Here is a 20,311-nt window from a genome sequence, read left to right as displayed (position 1 = left end):
GATAACTAAGAATTAGATAAAGGTTGACCTGCAAAGGAGTCCATAGTGCAAATGAGACCATATTATTATTATTATTGGTTCCCAAAGCTCTTATTACATAAAGCTTTCTACTTTTGGGTCAGTTTGAATCCAGACCAGGTCATGTAGTTACCAAGTCATCAGCTTATTTTTTTTAATATGAAATAGCAAGTCTGATTGGTGTTCTTCCCATCACATACTGTTACAGCTGGCCTCCTTGGAGTTCACAACACAGATGACAGGAGTAGCGGGTTATGCAGTGTGATCTACTCACAGAGAACTGCCTTCAACTCAAGTTTGTAGCTAAGTAGCAGAGTAATGAGGAGAAAGGCTTGCTCTGTCACCCACCATGCAATATGGATTCTGTGGACAGGAGGGATTAGTTGCACACTTTTTAAACCTAGACTTCTCAAAAATAATCAAGCTCTCATCAAGAGTTAAAATTAGAGTAATATTTCAAAGCAGGACTTCCATGGTATGAAAAAGCAAACCTAAGCTATAGATTCACACACAGACCAAAGTGACCGAAAGAAGAAATAGGATATACTTTTCTCAATAGTGCACACTTAAAATTTGGGCTTAAGTGAAATAAATGACTTTTGAAGAATGGAGGTGCTCTATGAGAACTAAACATTACTACTCCATTAGACTCTGAAATCCAAAAACAGTACAGTCGGTCACAAAAGCTTTAGGTGTGTGCACTTTGGAGGCAAGCGTATCAACCTCTTCCATTCCTGCTGAGCTAAGAGACCAAGTGGATGGACAAACATCATGATGGAAGGTTGATCACTGCCTCTGATCAGTATTAGTTAGTGTCAACAGACATAGTTTTAGATGAGTTAGACGACATAATGTCTTTTGTAATGTTTTCCATTTTAATATCAAGTTCCTACTTTCTCCCATTTTACATTTTAAGACCTTTATAACACATAAATGATCATCATAAAGTCCTTTCTCCTCCACACACATGAAAGCATTACTAAATGACATTTTCACAAACAATGCTCCACTATTTTATAAACAGTGGTATCACATTTATTATATAAATAAATCCAAACAAGTGTCTCATACCCAGTGCAACTCTGCTAACATGAAGAGTGTGCTGTTACCATACTTTTGGAAGAACAACCAAAACATTCTTAGGTCAACAAAGAAAGCTCAGTATCATCTCAACTCCACAACTATTTGTGTCTTTACTTTTAACTCATTTTGCTTTTACACATTTCTCCCTTAATAATTCTCAGTTGTTATAAAAGAAAAAAAACTCAAGAAACAAGGTAAGTAATCTGACATTTTAATGCTCTAGCATTTAAATAATTTGATTTGGGAAATTTTTTTCAAAGTAAGAAAAATTAAACTTTTTAAACATTTTAAACTACTTTCTATTCCTCTGCTTTCAAAGATACAAAGCACTACCTGCTGTGTGGAATCATGGAGAAGGGAGGAGCAGGGATGGGGGAAGCCACATTAATTGCTTGCTTCTTACCTTGAATTTTTGGATGTGTGCTTTGTGAGTTGCCTCTCTTGCCTTAACCAACGAAGCATTTAGATCTTCAATTTCAGAACCAAGCTCCTCATTCTTTAAGTAAAGTAAAATGAACACTATGTAGAAAGAGTTATTTCCAAGGGATGGTGATTCAGTAATAGCTATCCCATCTCATTATCCATTCATCCAACTACACAAGACAAATACTTTAAAGAACAAAGACACCAAATACATCATAATAAATCTTGTATAATGAAATTCTTGTTCTTATACAACACTCACTCAACTGCCTATACCTCAAGTTAAATATTTCCCATTCTTCCACAAAATCTGAATTTCAGCTGATGTTGAACTCTTCTATTTTAGCTGTCTTTATGACAGCTCCACTTACTCAGCAACATAACATACTTCTCATACCTTTTAAGTGGTGCTCAGGGCTGATAAAAATCAGTGTGCAACTGAAAACATTTTTCCTCAAAGTTCTTAAGGGAGAAAGTATCAGTTAAGTATCTTTTTCCTCGCTTCTCCAGTCCAAGACCCAAAACTCTCGATAAACAGAACTGCTTACAGATAAGACGGCAGCGATTAAGGACCCACTAGAAATCTAATGGCTACAGGGAGATGGCCAACCACCGCCACATACACAACGCACACACCTCTCCCAACGATAGTTCTACAAACCAGCAAGATCATAATCATCATACCTCTTTTTCCTTTGCTTTTAATGCAACAGTTAGCCCTTGAATAGTTTTATCCCTTTTCAAACCATTCTTCTTTTCAACAGCAAGCTCATTTTCTCTCTCTTGTAGCTCTTCTTGAAGTGACTAAATTAGATTATGTGAAAGTTGCATTAACTTCCCACTAAGAGATACTGTAACTGCACATTAATAAGTACATTCTCTCAGAGTTCTTATATCTTATTACTCAGATTACTAACATAAAACATAGTCCCAAAATGCGAGCCATCATCTTAAAGATGTGCCTGGAATATAGTATAAGAAGCCTAATCTCGTGGGCTGGCTGTGAGTATCAGCTTCAGTATTTGATGAGCGTGCCTATCAGCTTTATTGAAAATGGCTTCAAAAACAAGGTGAGCCTCCCTGTCATCTAACGTAAAAGAGAATTTACCAGAGGACTTGCTCTGCTTCCTTTCGAGTCAAGGCCTCTCTGTATCTATGAATGCATAACAGAAGGGATCCCAACATGCACTGTAAGCGGTCGAGGAAACAAACACAAACTAGAACTTACCTGAATTTTTTTTTCAAAGGAATTTCTCTCATTTTCGAGCTCCATTCTAATAGCCTATAAGAACAAAACAGTTGTTACGGTCAAGTAAATTAATTCTGAACACAAATGTAACTCGTTCACTAAAATGACACAAAATGAGCTTAAAAACCTTGGGGAGAGGTGGAGGGGAAACCACAAAACTTAATACACGCCTTTTGGCAGGAACACATTGAATCAGGTGCTTCCTGGAAGTCTACAAATCTACCTGGGCACAGTATGAGCCTGTCCAAACTAATAAGAAAAAAAAAAAACCAACACACCACACAAAAAAAACACACAACATGTTCTTCCGTGAGACAGGACAGCTGTACTTGCCGAGTTAATAAAAATGTATTTTTATGTGACATTTCTCTATGTCAGCAAGATGCTTTTATCAAGGGAGATTTTAATTAGCACTTTTCCTTGGAGAGGTTACAGAATTTTTTTTTAAAGTAATCATATATAAAAACAGAGCTGTGCAAAGGTATTCATCAGATTTTTCTCCAATACTGCATCCCAAAATGATCATACAGTCTACCTCCTATGAAATGATTAAAGATGACCCTGTTTTCACCTTGACACACAAATACTCTTGTGAAACCAGGGTAGTTTTTCCTGACGCATATTGATTTAATTGCAAGAAGACCCAGAACTGAAAACTTTTAATTCCACTAATCAGTCCAGGCGTAGAAGGTTCTCTTGTCTATTCTTGACATAAACAAAAAAAAAGTGTGGAGCTACTGATCAATATTAAGTTCCAAAACAAAAGGGAAGAAAATTTCTCGGAAGCATGACAGCCTCCATGACTACTTTCCTAATTCTGCCAGATTTAATTTCTTCTTTTGAATAATCAGTGGCGGGGGGGGAACAACACAACAAGCCTGAAGTCCTGTTTCTACAGTTCAGCTTTCAGGATACCTGTCTTCCTGTTTAAAAGCCAAGTGAAATAAAAGACTGACTCTCAGCACCTTTTGGAAGCTAAAGGCTAGACTTTCACTTCATTTCATGAGGTTTTTTACACCTACCTCCCTTACCACAGCTTTTTCTCCAGACCGTAACAGTAGAGATACTGTAGATATGTAGAGATACAGTAGAGATACTTCCCAAAAATAAACTCTCAAGTCACAATTTTAACTTCTATAGTTATGTCACCTAGTCAGGGATCTATTAACATCTAGCATTTTTATACGTATACTTCTGCAAAGCAATTGCACAGTATCTATAATACAGGCATCAAGTCAATGGAAAACATGGCCTCTCACTGAATGAATAGTAAGCACGGATAATAAGGATGAATATTGACCACCAAACCACAATATAACCAATGAATGTTAAGGAAATGGAGGAGGGAGGGAGAGAATAACTGTGGAGAAGAATATTTTTTAAAATTGGCTTAAGTCACTCACATACTGTCGTGCACAAAACATTTAAAATCCTACAACACATGAGATTTATAACATATAACTGTTCAGTCAGTTTCCTCACCTCTATCTCACTATCTTTTTCATGCCTCAAAGCAATGGTAAGTTCTCTGATTTTTTCTGCTGACAAGTTCCCATCATAAGATCCACTCTGAGACTCTTCCTCTTCAAGGTGTTGAATTATAGCTTCTTTACTTTTCAAAGACAGATTCAGTTGCTCTACAAGTCTAAAATTATAAGATTTTTAATATTAAATCTTGCATCATCTACCACCAATTCTCCAGTCATCGCAGTAAATCTTGCAGACAACTTTCCTAGGTGAAGACTCCAGACAATACTTGTAAAACTTGAGAGTACTTTCACAACCCCTTCTCCCTCCAGAGAAACCAGAAAAGGTGCCGTAACTTTAAAGCAAGCAAAAAACAGGGTTGAGCTATCTGCAAAGTGCTCATCCTTACTTTCCTCCAGTACCATTTCAAAAGTCAACACTTAAGCTTCAATATTTTAGTTATATTGTCCTTTATAGCACACACAAAAAGCTTATCAATCTATTCCACTTCTTTGCACGTACACCACCATATCCTTACGTGCCATCATTAGTGTCCCTCAAGTACCTGGTTTCATTTATATTTGCTCCTAAGCTGGTTCTCGTTTCACATAAGCAAAAAAAAAAAAGTTAGGTCAGTGCTACCTTCTTTGGTCAATACACATCTTGACACTTCCAGTATTCCAACTGATAAAACCAACAATGCTTGAGTTTTCCGACAGACGTAAGGGTTACATGTGAAAACTTTCTGGCATAAGATGCCAGCTGCGATTCTCTTAGTATTTTGTAGCCTAGATGGTGAAAGTATCTTTTTAACACAATAGGAATTCCAGATGTGCTACTTCCAGACAAGTTTAAAAGCATTGCACGTTAATATTTGATTCACTTCAAGAAGCCAAATATTCTCTTCTTCCATTGGCACTATGTTTTTCTGGTCCTGTGAATACTTACACTGATCTACCAGCATGCAATTACAGAAGGTCCTGCTAAGACTGGATCACGGCGGGGGGCAGGGGGAATACTTTCTTTGTCATACTCCCCACAGCCTTCACTTTAGTGATCCAATCCTGACGATTTGTCTCCACACTTCAAGCACTGTTTTCACACAAGCTATAGAGCTGGCAACTCAAGTACCTCCGAGAGGGACTGGTTTTATAACTCCTTCCCAGCTCAAGTCACTCAGGAGAGCAACTGTATTGGCGCAGGTGGCTAACAGATAGAAAGAGGAAGACAGGAAAGGGAAAGGGGAAAGGGGGGAGATAACCTGAGAGCCAGGTTATAATTACTGTGGTGGCACACAAGTTGCCGTATCAAAACCTCTTAGAACAGTTCCAGAATTTTATGCCACTGTAGACTTCAGAATTGCAGTTTTCAATCTCTGTGCTTTTACAAAAACTGGAAAGCGCCGCCAGCCTTGCTTTAGTCCTACCATAATTTAAAACCTACGACATGAAAGCCTCAAGCCAACATAACTTTCAGTTACCAGGGTAGACCAATTATGCAGTTACTCACAGCGCAGTTACCCGCGGGGTTCAGTCACAAACAGACAGGAAAGAATACTCCAAAGTATAAAGAATCATGATGATCTTTTGATCTCCACTCCGGGATCACATCCCCAAACTAACTAAGCTTTAGTGGGAGGCTTGCTTTTACCCTACATACCTTAAAAAAAAAAAAAAAATCCTCCAAAGTATTGAGATTTGAGTTTACACATTTTCCCCACCTAAAGTTACTGAGCACCTCGCACACCTTTCCAACTAGCTGCCAAACAAAACAAAGCCAGTGCTTTGCAAACACAATCAAAACCATGAAGCTCAAACACAGTATGCTTCTCTTCCCATTAGATTTACCAGCCTCAACAGATGCATCACTGGGACTGAAGAGCACATAAACACCATGAAAGCAATGAGTGAACACAAATGGTAGAGAGAAGTTCTATTCAGCGACAGTTTCAAGAAAGCAGCAAGCAGGAGGTAAGCTAGCGAAGTTACAAAGATGCTTTAAAGCAGGACATGCTCATGTCACATGCATACTGATTCTTTGCTGTGTTCATCTAATAGCTGAACAGGAAGGATGGCCAGTAACACTCACTCATGGATCTGAGGGTAGGATCAAACTATTGAAACCTATATCCATGTCAACTCTTCACACTTTAAACAGTAAAGAATTCCAGTGGTTAGAAACATCACCGGCAAGACTTCTGACCTGTCTTTCTCAGCTCCTGTAATCATATCCAGATCCTTTGCAGGGGCATTCATAATTGAAGAAAGTTTCTGCTCAGCAGCAATTCTCAGAGCTTTCTCCTTCTCTGTCATTGCAATGGCTTTTTCCACATCTTCTTGGGCAGCTTTAAGATTCTGTAATTAAAACACACAATCCTGATGCCTATAAGAAAGAAATGCTCATAATTTTTTTCACATACTGAAGTTTCTTCTACCAAACATATGTTGGTATGTTTAATTTAGCAACTTTTAACAAGTAGTTCAAGCGCTTTGCAAACGCTTCTGAACTCTTCTGCATCTGCATTTTCAAGATTAATCCATTTTCTGTGGTACATAAAGAAGGGAAGTTTGTTTCAAAGAAATAAAACGAAAACCCTAACTGATAGCAGAACTGGAAACAAAAGTGCCCCTATGCTATGGCTTTAGAGTTAGCTATTATAATTTGGCTTTGTCCCACTGTCCTCCCACTATCATAATAAATAGCTACACTTAAATTAAAGAGGTTAAAGAAGGGCATTTTTATTCAATCAAATATGAAATTAATATTCACAGGCTCACTGTAGCTAATTGGAACTCTTCCCAACATAATTTATAATACTTTGCAAGAACTGATACAGTATGAACCAGCCATTTTTCTCTTGAACAGCAATGGAAACAGAGATAACACGCAGAGATTCAAGTCAACTTCCTCTAGTGACCCAACACATAGAGACAGGGAACACCAAAAAAAACCCACACTTGTCATACACTACATAAACCTTGTTTCAGATCTTTATTTTTATATTGTAAGCTTCCCTGCTGTGCTCACTGAATTTTGCTTTCTACGAAATAAAAGCACCCTTGTAGCCTAAAAAATAATTCCCCTCTCCTTCAAGTCTATACTAAAAAGCGTATCTCTTTGGGAGAGGGTGAAGAAAAAGTCCTTCACCACTAGACTTCACCACTCACCCCCTCTCCTGAAAAACTGTTCTGCCAGCATTCATCTTCCAATCAAAGGTCTGAAGGAAATTAATCTTTGTTAGCGTTACCTGCATCTATATAATTATATGGTGCTATGTAAACAAGTGATAATACTCCTCTGCAGTGTTCACATTCATAAGCACAATAAAATTAATGTCGGAGGCCAACGCTATCTTCAGGCTACAGAAAATACTGTATCACCATGAGATGAGAATATTCTGCCTGTCAGATCTGGGAAATACCAGTCTGACGGCTGTTTTGGTATAGAATAAGTAATTTAGGAACTTCTCTACCTACTTAATAGCACAAAGAATGCTTTGAGAAATCCCAGTTCCACTAAACTGGAAGAAAGGCAATGGAGATTCCCCGCTCCTCCTCCCTGAAGGTGCTCACTGCTTTATGAATACTGCTAAATCATCCTGATGGAAAATACCATCAGGAGATTGCTACCAATATCTTCCATGACCAATTCGTTCTTTAGGGATGGAAAGCAAATACTGGAATATACCTACTTGTGCTCTTTCTATTTACTTACAGAAAGAGCACCAGACACCTATCCCCTTCATAAACACAGCTACAAAATCCCACACCTACAGAGAAGTGTATACAGTCAATGATGCAAACCAATCAGGAGTTTATACATTTCTAGAACCTGACACAAACATTTCCAGCACAGACCACTCAATATCAAATTTGTTCTTTACAAGAAACTGAACTTCTTGCTTCTGAGGAAGCGTGTTATTCATACAGAGAATTTTTTTTTGCCTTTACACTACAAAATGAGGAAAATATGCAGCGATTCCCCTGTAAAGATACCAGCAATGGCTCAACAATAAATATAGGAGTAAACTGTCTCAACCACAGACAGCAAGGAATTAAAAAAAGACATTGTTAAGAATAACCCTGTGGAACAGGAGAATGCAAGAAGGTGATATAGTGACAGCAGAAGCCATGAACATTTGGCAGACAACGGTCAATCTAACAACAGAGCGTAAGGCACGCTGGCACAACAGAGGGAAGCGCCCACCTACCCGCAAGCCTCCATGAGGAGGCGGCCGCTCTCAGCCTGTAATGACCACACAAGAGCAGAGATACAAATCTGAGATTCTGTGGCTTTCTCTATGGCAATACTGAGGTCCCCCATAAAGACGAGAAGGGACAGGAGCACTTACAGAGTGGTTTCAGCTATTTATGAAGCTGACACCTTATCAGTAGAAGTGTTCAAAATCCAGCCCCTCTTCCTCTAAACAGAGACTGCAGTTCTGAAAACGTAGCCTCTGCACACTGGAATTCAGGAATCAAAGGTTTGTGCTGAATGTACCTCAACACCACCAATAGGCACGAATTTCCTGAAGAACTACTATCCTCGTATTTGACAGTTCAAGAGCAGCTAAAAATACCTTCCCTTTCATTGTTTTCCTTTTTTTTTTTTTTGTCTAGTTTTGTACTGGTTATTTTTGCAGGAAAGCAGAAACAATTTTGAAAATATAGGTAGATCACAGTATCAAATCTCAGCCAATAGTACAAAGACAGTACTGATTTCTAACTATTCCTTCAGTTTTGGCCACTCACCTCTTCCAGAAAGTTTATTCTGCCAGTCAGGATTTCTTCCACTTCTTGCATCTTCTTCTGTGCCTCTTCCTTCACACGCTGTATTTCGGCATCACCACCCTGGGCCAAGCTTTCAACTGCCTTACTGAAAGACCATAATATAGACAGAAATCCCATTTCATATCAGAGCAGAAAACATTTAAAGTGCAAATGGCTGACGCACAAGCAAGCGTCTTCCACTTTATCTGTGCCTGCTTGGCACTTTAAGGTTAAATACAAACATCTACACACTATATAGCAATTTTGGTGGTATAGCCTGAGAGTTCCACACACAAGCCCTGTCACAGTGGATATGCAAGCACTTTATATGTACGATGAAAAAGCTTCGCATTTGTAAAGCTTCCAAACACAGTATCAAGCCTTTGGTAGAGTTGTATTTTCTACAGAAAGCAGCATTGGAATAAACTGAAGATACACAGCTGTTGAGACCTTTCTCATTACCTTTTCAGTAATTGTTAATACCTTGTAAGAAAAGAACAGCTAGCGTTTCCTTACTAAACAAAGGACGACCACTTGTTTATGATTTCACCCTAAATTTTGCTTCCTGTTATGAACTTGTGCAAGGTTCCATTCAAAGCGCAGCAATACCTTTTGACAGCTACCTGGAGAGACCGAACAAAAATTGATCTGGTCCTCAGGATCTACTTGAAACTAGGCCTCTCTGAACTACCAAAAGGCGGCTAATTGGTAACAACTCAATGCCATGTGAGGCAGCCCACACAAAGAAAATTCCATGGAAACTGAGGCCCATGTAGCAGTCAGTAGCCATCAGTCATTGCCAGCTCGGATTAGTTTTGAACCAGACATCCAGAAGGAAGCAATTTAACAGGCTATTGTCAGCCCTCCCCACAGCACATTCCACCTTGCTCACGCCATAAGACAATGTAGCACATGTAATTTTTAAGTAAGTAATATTTATTTACAAAAGAGGTTTTAAAAGAAAAGCAGGAATTTTAAGTGCATTCATTTTTATAACATTAAAAACCACAAAATTCATTCTAGATTACTTCTGAACTGCTCTCTCCGCCTTACTGAGAAGTGTCTTGTGTACTGTCTTCCCAATCCAGTGCTGTAAAACAGTTCACCTGTTCAGACAATTAAGCTCTTAGCTTAACTTCTACAACAGGAATGCTAAGCCATTCCCAACTAGGGGGTCATTTATTTGCCTGAAAAATACAGTAGATTGAAGGATAATATCCAAGTCACACCATCCAGTATACCTACACTAACGTGACTGTGCATTTAATAATTCACACATGTAATTTCTGTAATGAATGAAGCAATTTCTAGATAAATGGCCTTAAAATACTACTTTGGGATCCTCATATTCCTAAAACATCAAGAAAAAATTAATAGAAGCAAGATCTTGGAAATCCTAAGTAACAAACATCGAGAAAGATACTGGTACTTACGAGGCTTTGATGAGTAGTTTCTCTCTCACCTGCAGATCACGCTTCAGACTTTCTATCTCAACTTTCAGCTCAATGTTCTAGGACAAAAGAATGAAAGTGCCTGGAGAGAATTCAGAGGTCACCCTACCCAAAAATGATTGGCAATACGTAGATCACTTTTTGCTTGTAGCAGCAAATATAAAAGTATCATTGGGCTAAGAACAGCATAGAGACATCTTAGCTTTTAAAGGACATATTTTGCAAGGTTCAAGACTTTCTGAAATCTCAAAAAGCACTTAGGACCATCATATTCAAGCAAGACAAATCCCCTACACACACGAACACACACTTTACTACTATAATGAGGAGTAGTGCAGATCACCTTGGGAGTTTCTAGGGCTTCCATGCATGGTTTTTCTTTGAGCTATGAGATATTTTCTTTTCATTTTGTTATAAAAACCTGATTGTATCAACTATCAGCATTTTTAATAATCTTAAAATTATTTTGTTATAGCCTGAGAAAACTACTCATGACATAAGCACACATTGTACAAAGAACTACTTGGCCTGCAAGTTGACAGATACCATTTCAATACATTAGCAATTACAAGAAAGACACCAGTGCAGAAGACCAGGACAGAAGACCAGCCAACAATATTTAGTTGAAACCATGACCTAGCAAAACATCAATGTACTTAACTACTGCGACAAGCATCAAGAGAGACTTAAGTTTCCATCCTATTACAGAAAAGGGACCAGATGCAAGTATCTGTTATAAATAACATGCTACTGTTATCAAAATGACTTATTTTCCCTTCTAGAATGCAGGCACCACCAAAGGTCATAAGAAATGCTTCCTATCATCCGTAAACCTGAAAAAACGAGGATGCAAGACACCACTTGGCTCAAATCCTTCTTCCAACTTAAAAAGATACCAGGGGTTTTTTCTACAAACTGACAGAGGAATCAAATAGATTTCCTGAATCCTGTACAAATACGCATTCTTTCAATTTAGAGCAATAAAACTAGAAGCTATACACAGCCCTAATACAACTTTATCTACATGCTTCAAAGGAAGCAACTTTGAGCTGGAGTGCCCAAACAATGTCCAAGAAGCTGCACTGACATCTAATAAATCCAGGAAAGAATAGAGGGGTAAACTCAACGTCTCGATAGTAGAAAGCAGAATAACTACATATCAAATTCAGGGGAAGCGTGATGCTTCTTCTATTCCCCATTCAATGCATGATTTCAGTAGAACAACTACTGAAGATTCATAACCACTTACTGGAAACACAGCATCTCTTAGTCTGTCCCATAACTACGGACACTCATGCATTTGAAACTAATTTTTCCACACCTTATAAAGGTCATTTTAATTTAGTTATTACTGAAAAGGATTAGGCCAGAATAAAATAAAGTTATCGTACCAAAATTTCCAACAATAAAAAAAGACTCAAAAGTTGAGTAAAACAAGTAACCTCTCCACAAAACAAACTCTTCAAAAAGATATATGATTCTAAAGTTATTCTAAATGCATACGATTTTGTATATTTCTTCAGTGGGACCATCAAACTTCTGCTGCATTCGCTCCTCCAGAAAGTATATACGAAGCTTCAAGTTGAAGTTCTCTTTTTTCAGATCAGTGATTTGCTGTGAAATAAGAAGAAAAATGAGCAAATTACGTCACGTGTTTCAAACCAAGTAAAATAAAGAGTGAAAACTACTATCATTTGGTTTTGCTCTCCACAGCGCAAGATTAGAATTCAGCCCACTGGACATGGTTAAACATGTATGTAAGTGTGGGTGATACACACACACACACATATATTGAAATTGTGGAGGTGTTAATAACAACATATGATACCCAAGTCAAAACGAAACATCCCTCCCTCCAAGATGGTGTCACCCAGGCAGCTGCAAATACTCCAAGCCCTTCAACAGGCTTCTGTCTTCTCCAGCTTCAGCACGTATCACAGAACATATTTTTTTTTCCACCATCCCATCCCAGCCATAACGTTTTTTCCCCCCCCATCTCCATTCCTCACCTTAACAAAAGAAGAAATCCCACTCCAGCCTACCCCTTCTGAATGTTTTGGGGTTTGTTTTTTGGGTTTGTTTTGTTTAGAATATACAGGCACATTGGCACACACATAAACTTTGTGTGTTTGGGCAAGATGTTATCATTTAGCTTGTGTTTATTTTTAGCCTTGCAAAACTCAGACACTAGCACTTAAGCAAATAACCATTATAAAATAGTATTGTTTAAAAATTTATAATACATGCTGTCATGTAGACAGTGCTCCTTAGAGCATTCCTTCTTTCAGTACTAAAACATTGTCTGACTTCACACAAAAAGAATCCAAGAGAGTTTTTTTAAATCTGAAAATATTAAGTAGTTCTTTCTTCTATAAAATAGAACTTGAACAAAACACAAGACGTCATGTTGAAACAGAAGTATTTTCTTGGCAAAAGCTTGGGATGGTGGCCTTATTCACGGGAAGAAAAGCCACAAGCACCCAAGGCACGTGAGCCCAATCGAACACCACTAAAACCTTTATCCCATCCCATATTTCATATGCAATTTTTTCCACAAAGAATTGCACTATGATTTTTAACCTTCCAGTAGAAGCAGTAACATAGTTGATGGTTTCATTAAAGAAAAGAGTCTCCCTCTAAATTTTTTTAAGGGACTAAGCATAAAACATTCATTCAAATAAGACTTGCGTCCCCTGCCAGATGCTTTCAGCCAAAGGAAATCTAATATGTTACAGAGCTACTAATAAAATATTTATGTAGGCTTTTCCAGAAGAGTATAGTACCACTTGTAAAAATTATTAGCAATGCAATTCTTAAAATATTTGGCTTGTGAAACCTAAGATTATTTTCTGTAACTGCACTCAGAACCTGCATCTGCAAACAATTCTTCAGTTTAATAATCTTTGCCCAGCAAGATGCCTCATCATTATTCACAAAGTAAATATCATCCAGGCAACTGAAAACACGCTTGACTACACAAACTTTGTGGCCCATTCACAGATCCTGAAGAAGCCTGTCTTTAGAAGCAGTAGCAATACGTACATTTATCTTTGTCCTCCTACAATTCCAATTGGATGACCACAAACAGTAGTGGATATAAACTTGAACTATGCAAGTCTTGACTGTTTAAAGCACGATACCTCATGAACATCACGGAGTACTTGAGGAACTAGAATGACTATTTTGGAACATTCAAATAGATATAAGTATGAAAACAATGCAACTTTGTACTTCAATTCAAGTAACAGAGCCCAACGCAGAATACTGCTCAAAACTGAAATCCTTATTCAGAGTAAGCAAAGAAATTAAAGATTTCTTAAACGAAGCAAGGCTGCAGAACTGGGCTAGATCCTGCATGTCTTGCTGGCAAGTTCAGCACTATGTTCAACTAGTGAGTGCAGACCTTATAGCATTTGGTTTGTTTTGTTGGGTTTTGGGTTGTTTTTTTTTTAAGCTGTCAGTAGATCATTCCTAACAGTCAGCCTCTGTTCATTCAGAAAAAGTCCAAGTGCCAAAGTTACTCTGAAAACGTATCAGCTGAACAACTTCTAGCTAGTCTTCACATATGCAATACATTTCTGAGTCAAAAGGAAAAAACAATTTCAAAAGAACCCTGCATTCCTTAATTTTACTCACATGTATTTCAGTGACAATAGAATTAAACCGAAGAGCTTAAGGGTACTATTTTCAAAAGGCAAACAGACTACGCAATCATAAACCAAGACGTGAAACAAATGTTGTCTCTGACATTCAGTTTCTCGGAGGAAAGTTAATTCAGGCAAGCTACCATTAAAAAGTTATAGCTTAATAAAAGACAACATGTAAAATGTGAACGAGTTCACACTGGAAAAGGGATTTTAATGGCAATCCTCTCAACTTATACACTTAAAGACTCGGTCTTAATTCCTTTACGCATTTTGATTTCTGTATTTAAAAAAGGAATGAAAGAAGAGAAATAGCAGACACTTCTTGAAAAACCAGGACAATGCAACACACTCTACACAGAACATTCCACACCACAGACAGCGTGGTAACAAATACCCCTTGCCCAGCTCAGTTTAGGTCCTTTCCAAGTCTGCATAAAGCCACTTTTATGCAAAATGCCATCTGCCAGCAGAGGCTGTGGTTTCACAGCGCAACACGGTTTTTACCAACAGAGGCCATTTTACAACACAGCGAAACTCTAAGTGGGTTTGGGGAGACAAGACAAAAAAAAAAAAAAAACACCACAAATATTATTACTTAGTTCCCTGACTTGATACCAATCACCCTTTCTATTCATGAACATCTAATATACCATAATGACGTCCTCAATTAAAGATGGCTTCCACTTTGCCCATGCAATCACATTTTCCATCACAGGGCAGTTCCTCCCCCATATTGCAAGAAAGTGGGACACACCATAAATACTAAAAAAATTTACATCGCTAATATTATCGAGCTCAGCATCTTCTCCAGGTCTACACATAAAAGGACCTTTTCTACATGGCTCCACCCTTTAGCCCATGCAAGGGTCATTGCATCCATCCTGTTCTCTCTGAGCTGCAACACAAGGAGCCCACTCTTTCCATTACTTCCTTCTCATATCCTATATAAACAACATAGCCTCAAAGATCAGCAAATTCATGCAGTAATATACACACACACACACACACACACACACAAACCACCTCCAAGCAGGAGATATCAGGAGCTTTACCCGCTAATTCAGATTTGTTTTAAAGCGGGATAACCACAGCCTTACCATGTCAGTCCAAAAGCGCATCTGAATGCAGCTACTACTGGATGCTTGGTAAACAGTAAAATGACAAAGAAAGTAAATGCTCTCTTTCTCAAGTTTAGCCTTCTAGCTACCAGTAATCTTAAAGACTCAAAACCAGAAGTTATAGAAATATCTGTTTTTAATTGTGTTTAATGGATCCTTCTTCCTTTACTTGAATGGATTTTTGAGCTTCATTATACTGTTGGCATCCATAAAAGCCTATGAGAAGTTTTACAGCTCAGTTTAACAGAAGGGGCCCGTACGCACCAGGAAGCCAGAGGTCTGTGGGGCGGCCCTTTCTCCTCTACATCACACAGAACAAACAACAGATTTTTTTCCTCCCTTCTACAACTTTTTTCCCCCCCGCGCAAACGAACACTGCAGATAACAAACCACTTGCAGAATGTATATTCTAGAGTGAGGTCTTTGGCACATATCACAGTAAGATTTTAAGCCCATACCAACGCCAAGGCAGTGTCTTTCTACCCCAGCCAATACACAAAAACAAAAGAGAAAGTGAAATAGGTCCTTCACCAAGGCTTCCCAAAACCAGCTTTACATTGTGAGTAAAGAGCATAGCTGTCTCCTCAGAGGAATATAAGGGCACAAGAAACTGAAAGAGTTTAGAAGAAACACTCATTTCAAACATAACAGTGCTTACAAAAGGTACAGCAGTTAACAGAAGCACACTAAAAACTGCAGACGTTTGAACACATCCTAACGATAGCAAGCCACAGCCTTTATCTGTAGCAGTCATCTCAGATTTTTGATTCCTTCCCCTCTACAGTTCCTTCACACAATTGTAAGAACTTGAGTTAAACAATTTAAAACTTTTTACGGGGGCGTTGTCCTGCAACACAGCTCTATCCCAACCAAATCATCATTCAGCAGTTATAAACAATTGGCTTATTCAATTTAAATAACCAATAAAATTAATATGTTAAAAAAGCCTAATGTTTTCCTTTATATTCTAGTAAGTGCCAAAACCCGTTTTATCTACAGAACTGTCACAATGATACTCTACACCTTTACAACAGAAGTATTCCAAGCACACTCGTACACAGGTATAAAAGGTATTAGACAGCAGTCAAGGAATTAAAAAGCCAAATCCTGTACTAGTCTAAACGAAAATAAACTTGATGCTTCCCTGAAATAAATCAATTGCAGACTTGCAAATCAAGTTCTTATGTTTCTGGTGATTGTATGAACTTTTGAGGAAAGGGTGCCAATTTTTCTCTCGCAATTTAAGAGCGGCAGTTGGCTAAACTCAACAACAAATTTTTGCCTGTTTCTGAAGGCAGTACTTAAGAAACGGAGATTCAAAGCACAGATAGCCAGCTAGTCACACCTCCAACAGATCTGTGTTGATTGACACAAACTAAGAACCTGACCCAGAGATTCAACACTTTAGCCAGCATGTTAGGAATATCTTGGCCATAAATCTGTCACCGAGTCTTATATTAAAAGTCTGCTTACATTTTCATAGTCCTTCATGGTCCGAGCTCTAGCTGGTGAGACTGTATCTTCTGCCACATCTGGTAACACTAGACATTTAAGAAGACAGAACAAGTTCAGACAGTGGAATCTCTAAGCTAGGCTTCAATTTGGAAACAGCAAAGGCCTACACTAATGTAAACATGATAAAAGTACAACACCTTTTGGAAAGTGAGGGAGACCTTTTTTTGCCCCTCGTTTACATTATGCGTTAGTGCTACTAAGTAGTTAGTATCTGGATTTCTTTCTGATCACAGTAAGTTGTCTATCGCTTAAGCTCCCAAATTCCAACATCACTCATTTAAACCAAGATGTACACTGAAATTAGGCTATGCGAGGTGCCCTTTCAAGAATAAGTCCTCAGAGCAAGTACAAAGGACTCCCATATTAGAATAAAGTCCTATTAAACTATTAGAAAGCAGTTCAAACCTTTCAGTACCTTACTGGTCACAGGACAGGCTCCACCTTAGACTCAGGGAAAACATGGACAGAGGAAATGGCCAGTATCTATGTTCCTAAAATGTCATCCCTCCTGAACGTACATGTACTTAAACTTCTGTTTGCACACACATCCTGTAACAGCCACATTTAACAGGACTGCGTAACTTATGTCCATTCAAATCTGTAAGAGTAAACTTTTAATCAGAATAATGAGATTGTATAAAACATGTAGCACTTATATAATCTTAAATATAAAGAAGAGCTATCTGAGGACTCAGACTGACTCTCATGATAACTAAAAGAAAGTATTTCATTTAAAGTACTTCCAAAATTGTTATCCAACTCTGTAGAGCAGTCTTTAAAATAACCCAAAAAATACCAGTCAGTGGATCTTAAATCTCGACATTCTGACTAACTTCACAAGACAGCTTTCCTAGAGAACTTGCAGAGTACAGTAACGTTACTTTGCAGCATTGGTATGGTTCTTACATTTGCTTCCTTTCGTGAGCAAACAGATCTTCCTGGTAAACCATCTAATTTGTCTTAGTTTCAATTACCTACTTCATCTATACAATGAAGTCAGCCAAGTTATGTTGCTGGATACAAGCATGCATAACGAGAAATCAAAAACATACACCTCAAATTTACGGAACAGAACATGGAGCGGTTAACAACACAGAGAGAAGGTTTCAAAATAATACTATTCAGCCATTTTACTTTAAAATAAGTGTTTCAAGCAAGTCTCCCACATCTGAAGATGAACAGAGTTACATGGTCATCATATAGAAAAACATACTGAATTACAGCTTCTGTTCAACAGGAACTAGATAGGAAAGCTTCTTAACGCATGAGTAGATTAAAGCTAAGATACTGAGCCTAGATCAGGTCTTCGGGCAGGAACTAACCCTGAACAGCTGAACTGGAAAAGCTAACGATACGCAGCATACAGCTTCCCTAAAACTAAGCAGAAGATGAAACAGGAGCATTGCCTCGCTGGATGTTTTAAGTATTTTAAGTCCGCGCTCCACAAACCCGCTGATCACCTCATGCAAGGCTCGGAGCCATGAGGACCACAGGCAGCAGAGCGGACAGCAGTAATTGCAGCAGTTACTGGCGTTTTATAGTCTTAAGAAGACACAACTTGCAAAAAGCTGCACCACTTACAAACATTTTCTGCCTCGTTCTCCCTCAGGCACGGGGTTTTCCCCTCAGGTTTCGAGACCCGCACGCAGCACCGCGCCCCGGGCGGGCGGGGCCGCTCCGCCGGCAGGGCCGGGGCGGGGGGGGCTCGGCCCCCGGCCAGCGGGGAGGCTCCGTGCCGGGCTGCCGGCGCCGCGGGGGCCGGGCGGGGGGCTCCCACTCGCGATCCGCCCTTACCTTCGCCGCCGGCCGGGCCGGGCTGGGGGTCCCCGGGGGAGACGTCCGGCAGCGGGGAGACGCTGGGGAAGGAGGAGGACACCAGTGAGGAGCCGAAAGCCCGGGGGGTCTCGGGGCCGGCAGGCCCGGCCCCGCCACACGCAGCGGCGCGGGGCCAGCCGCCGCCCGCCTACCTGCCCTCAAACGCCACCGGCAGCGTCGGGTCCTCCCCCGGCAGCGAGTCCATGGCGCGGCGGGTCCCGCCGGCGGCCGGAGCTCCCGCTCCTTTGTGCGCGGCTTTGGCGGCTCCGCTGGAATTCAAACGCCCGCAATCGCTTCCGCCATCTTTGCGTCGACGGAGGTGAAGCCGCTGAAGCCACCGCGGAAGAGCGTACGAGGCGGGCACGATGGCAACTGGAGGGGAGCCGCCATGTTTGCTGCGGGCGGCGGCTGAAGGTGGGCGAGCAGGCGCCATCTTGGCTGAGGGCAGAGTGGGGCGGGGGACGATGGCGGCTGCCAGCTGGGCAAAGGGAGAGAAAGCCGTGGGGCGCCATCTTGAATGAGGGAAGGAACGGGGACGCCCGCCAGCCGCCATCTTTTCGAAAGCAGGCCAGGCGACGAGGTTAAGCTGTCATCTTCACTGAGGACGCAGCGGGGCGTTCCCGGGCGCCATCTTTGCTGAGGGCAGCGCGGGCGCGCCCGTCGAGCCTGCGGCCAGGCGCCTGAGGGGCCCGGCCGAGGCGGGGGCCGGGGCCGGGGGGCGGCGGGGAGCGGCCCCCGCCTGGCCCCGGGCGGCTTCGGGCCCCGCTCCGAGGGACGGGCGTCTGGAAGAGGCTTGTGCGGGGCTGCGCCGGGGCCCGGGCTGCTGCCAGAGCCGCTGGGGCGGATTGTTTCCATGTCCTCCGCGGCGCCAAACCGCCATCAGACGCGGAGAGGGGAATAATTACGCTTTAGTTTCAAATTCTAATCACTGATGTTTGTAACTGGCAGGGGTGAAAATCCGGGAAGGCAGCTGCTCCCGTGATCCGTCCTGCGTTGAAGCAGGCTGATTTCAAAACAGTCGGGGTTTTTTTTGTAAAGCAACGATGGAAGCGTTGCAGCTCTCCCCGCTTTTTCGGGGAGGAAACGCGATGACGTTGAACATTTGAGGGCATCGGCAGCTGGAAATGCTGAACTGCATTAAACGGTGCCGTCGTCCCCCCTGGGAGCCGCCCCGCTGGCGGGGTGCGCAGAGGGCCTGGCGCGGGGCGGCGGCCGCGGGAGCAGGTGGAGCTGCGCACCTCGCCTCGCGGCTCGCGCTCGTCGTTCGCTCCCTTCTTTTTTTAATTCGTTATTGGAAACCTGTGTGTAGGATTGAAATACTTCCCTGCAATACTTACAGCCTCAGCCAGGGCATCATGCTAGGGCTTAGTTGCAGCATTACCTGTAACAGGAGGAAGCTCCATCCCGGCGAGGCGCCCGCCTGCGCTCACCCGCAGCAGTAACCGTGTGCTTAAGCGTTAGATTTGGTTTCCTCTTCGGTACCGTGTGTCACGTTTCCCTTACTCGCTATCATCTGGGCTGTCTCAAGGGGATTCTTGCCTGGCTAGAAAATAGGACATGGATAAGGGCTGACCGTAGGCCGTGGCAATTCTGCGGGTGTATTACTCCAAATTGTCATGGTGCCCCGTTAGTTCCATTCTCTCCAGGTACCTGCTCCAGCTCTACTCTCTATTCAAAACGAGTGGGAGCCGTAAGCCTGTAAAACGCCGCAGGCCAGCGGTGGCAGCCGTTGCAACCACTGGATGTGCATGGACAC

The 20,311-nt window shown here is 41.0% G+C and overlaps 1 protein-coding gene across 11 annotated transcripts in view; it reads right to left on the bottom strand.

Moving 5' to 3' along the window:
* Positions 1–18,938, bottom strand: part of CDK5RAP2 (CDK5 regulatory subunit associated protein 2) — an 83,595-nt gene extending 64,657 nt beyond the window's left edge. For 2 of the 11 annotated variants that reach the window (XM_082327489.1, XM_082327484.1), the window contains exons 1-11: positions 18,708–18,938; positions 18,535–18,596; positions 16,699–16,766; positions 11,964–12,074; positions 10,443–10,519; positions 8,992–9,115; positions 6,443–6,594; positions 4,256–4,418; positions 2,753–2,806; positions 2,209–2,328; positions 1,505–1,597 (exon numbers count right to left, since the gene is read on the bottom strand). In XM_082327489.1, the coding sequence (XP_082183615.1) occupies positions 1,505–1,597; positions 2,209–2,328; positions 2,753–2,806; positions 4,256–4,418; positions 6,443–6,594; positions 8,992–9,115; positions 10,443–10,519; positions 11,964–12,074; positions 16,699–16,766; positions 18,535–18,596; positions 18,708–18,760 (1,077 nt within the window). In that variant the 5' untranslated portion in view covers positions 18,761–18,938. Of the gene's footprint in view, positions 1–218; positions 375–1,504; positions 1,598–2,208; positions 2,329–2,752; positions 2,807–4,255; positions 4,419–6,442; positions 6,595–8,991; positions 9,116–10,442; positions 10,520–11,963; positions 12,075–16,698; positions 16,767–18,321; positions 18,404–18,534; positions 18,597–18,707 lie in introns of those variants that run through there. The other 9 variants (XM_082327482.1, XM_082327486.1, XM_082327485.1 and 6 more) reach the window with 8 other exon arrangements.
* Positions 18,939–20,311: the final 1,373 nt, after the last annotated feature.

The sequence above is a fragment of the Platalea leucorodia genome, assembly GCF_965183815.1.
Source record: "Platalea leucorodia genome assembly, chromosome: 15".
Classification (NCBI taxonomy): Eukaryota; Metazoa; Chordata; class Aves; order Pelecaniformes; family Threskiornithidae; genus Platalea; species Platalea leucorodia.
The sequence above is the reverse complement of the archived record's forward strand: the minus strand, read 5'-3'. Positions and strand labels throughout refer to the sequence as shown.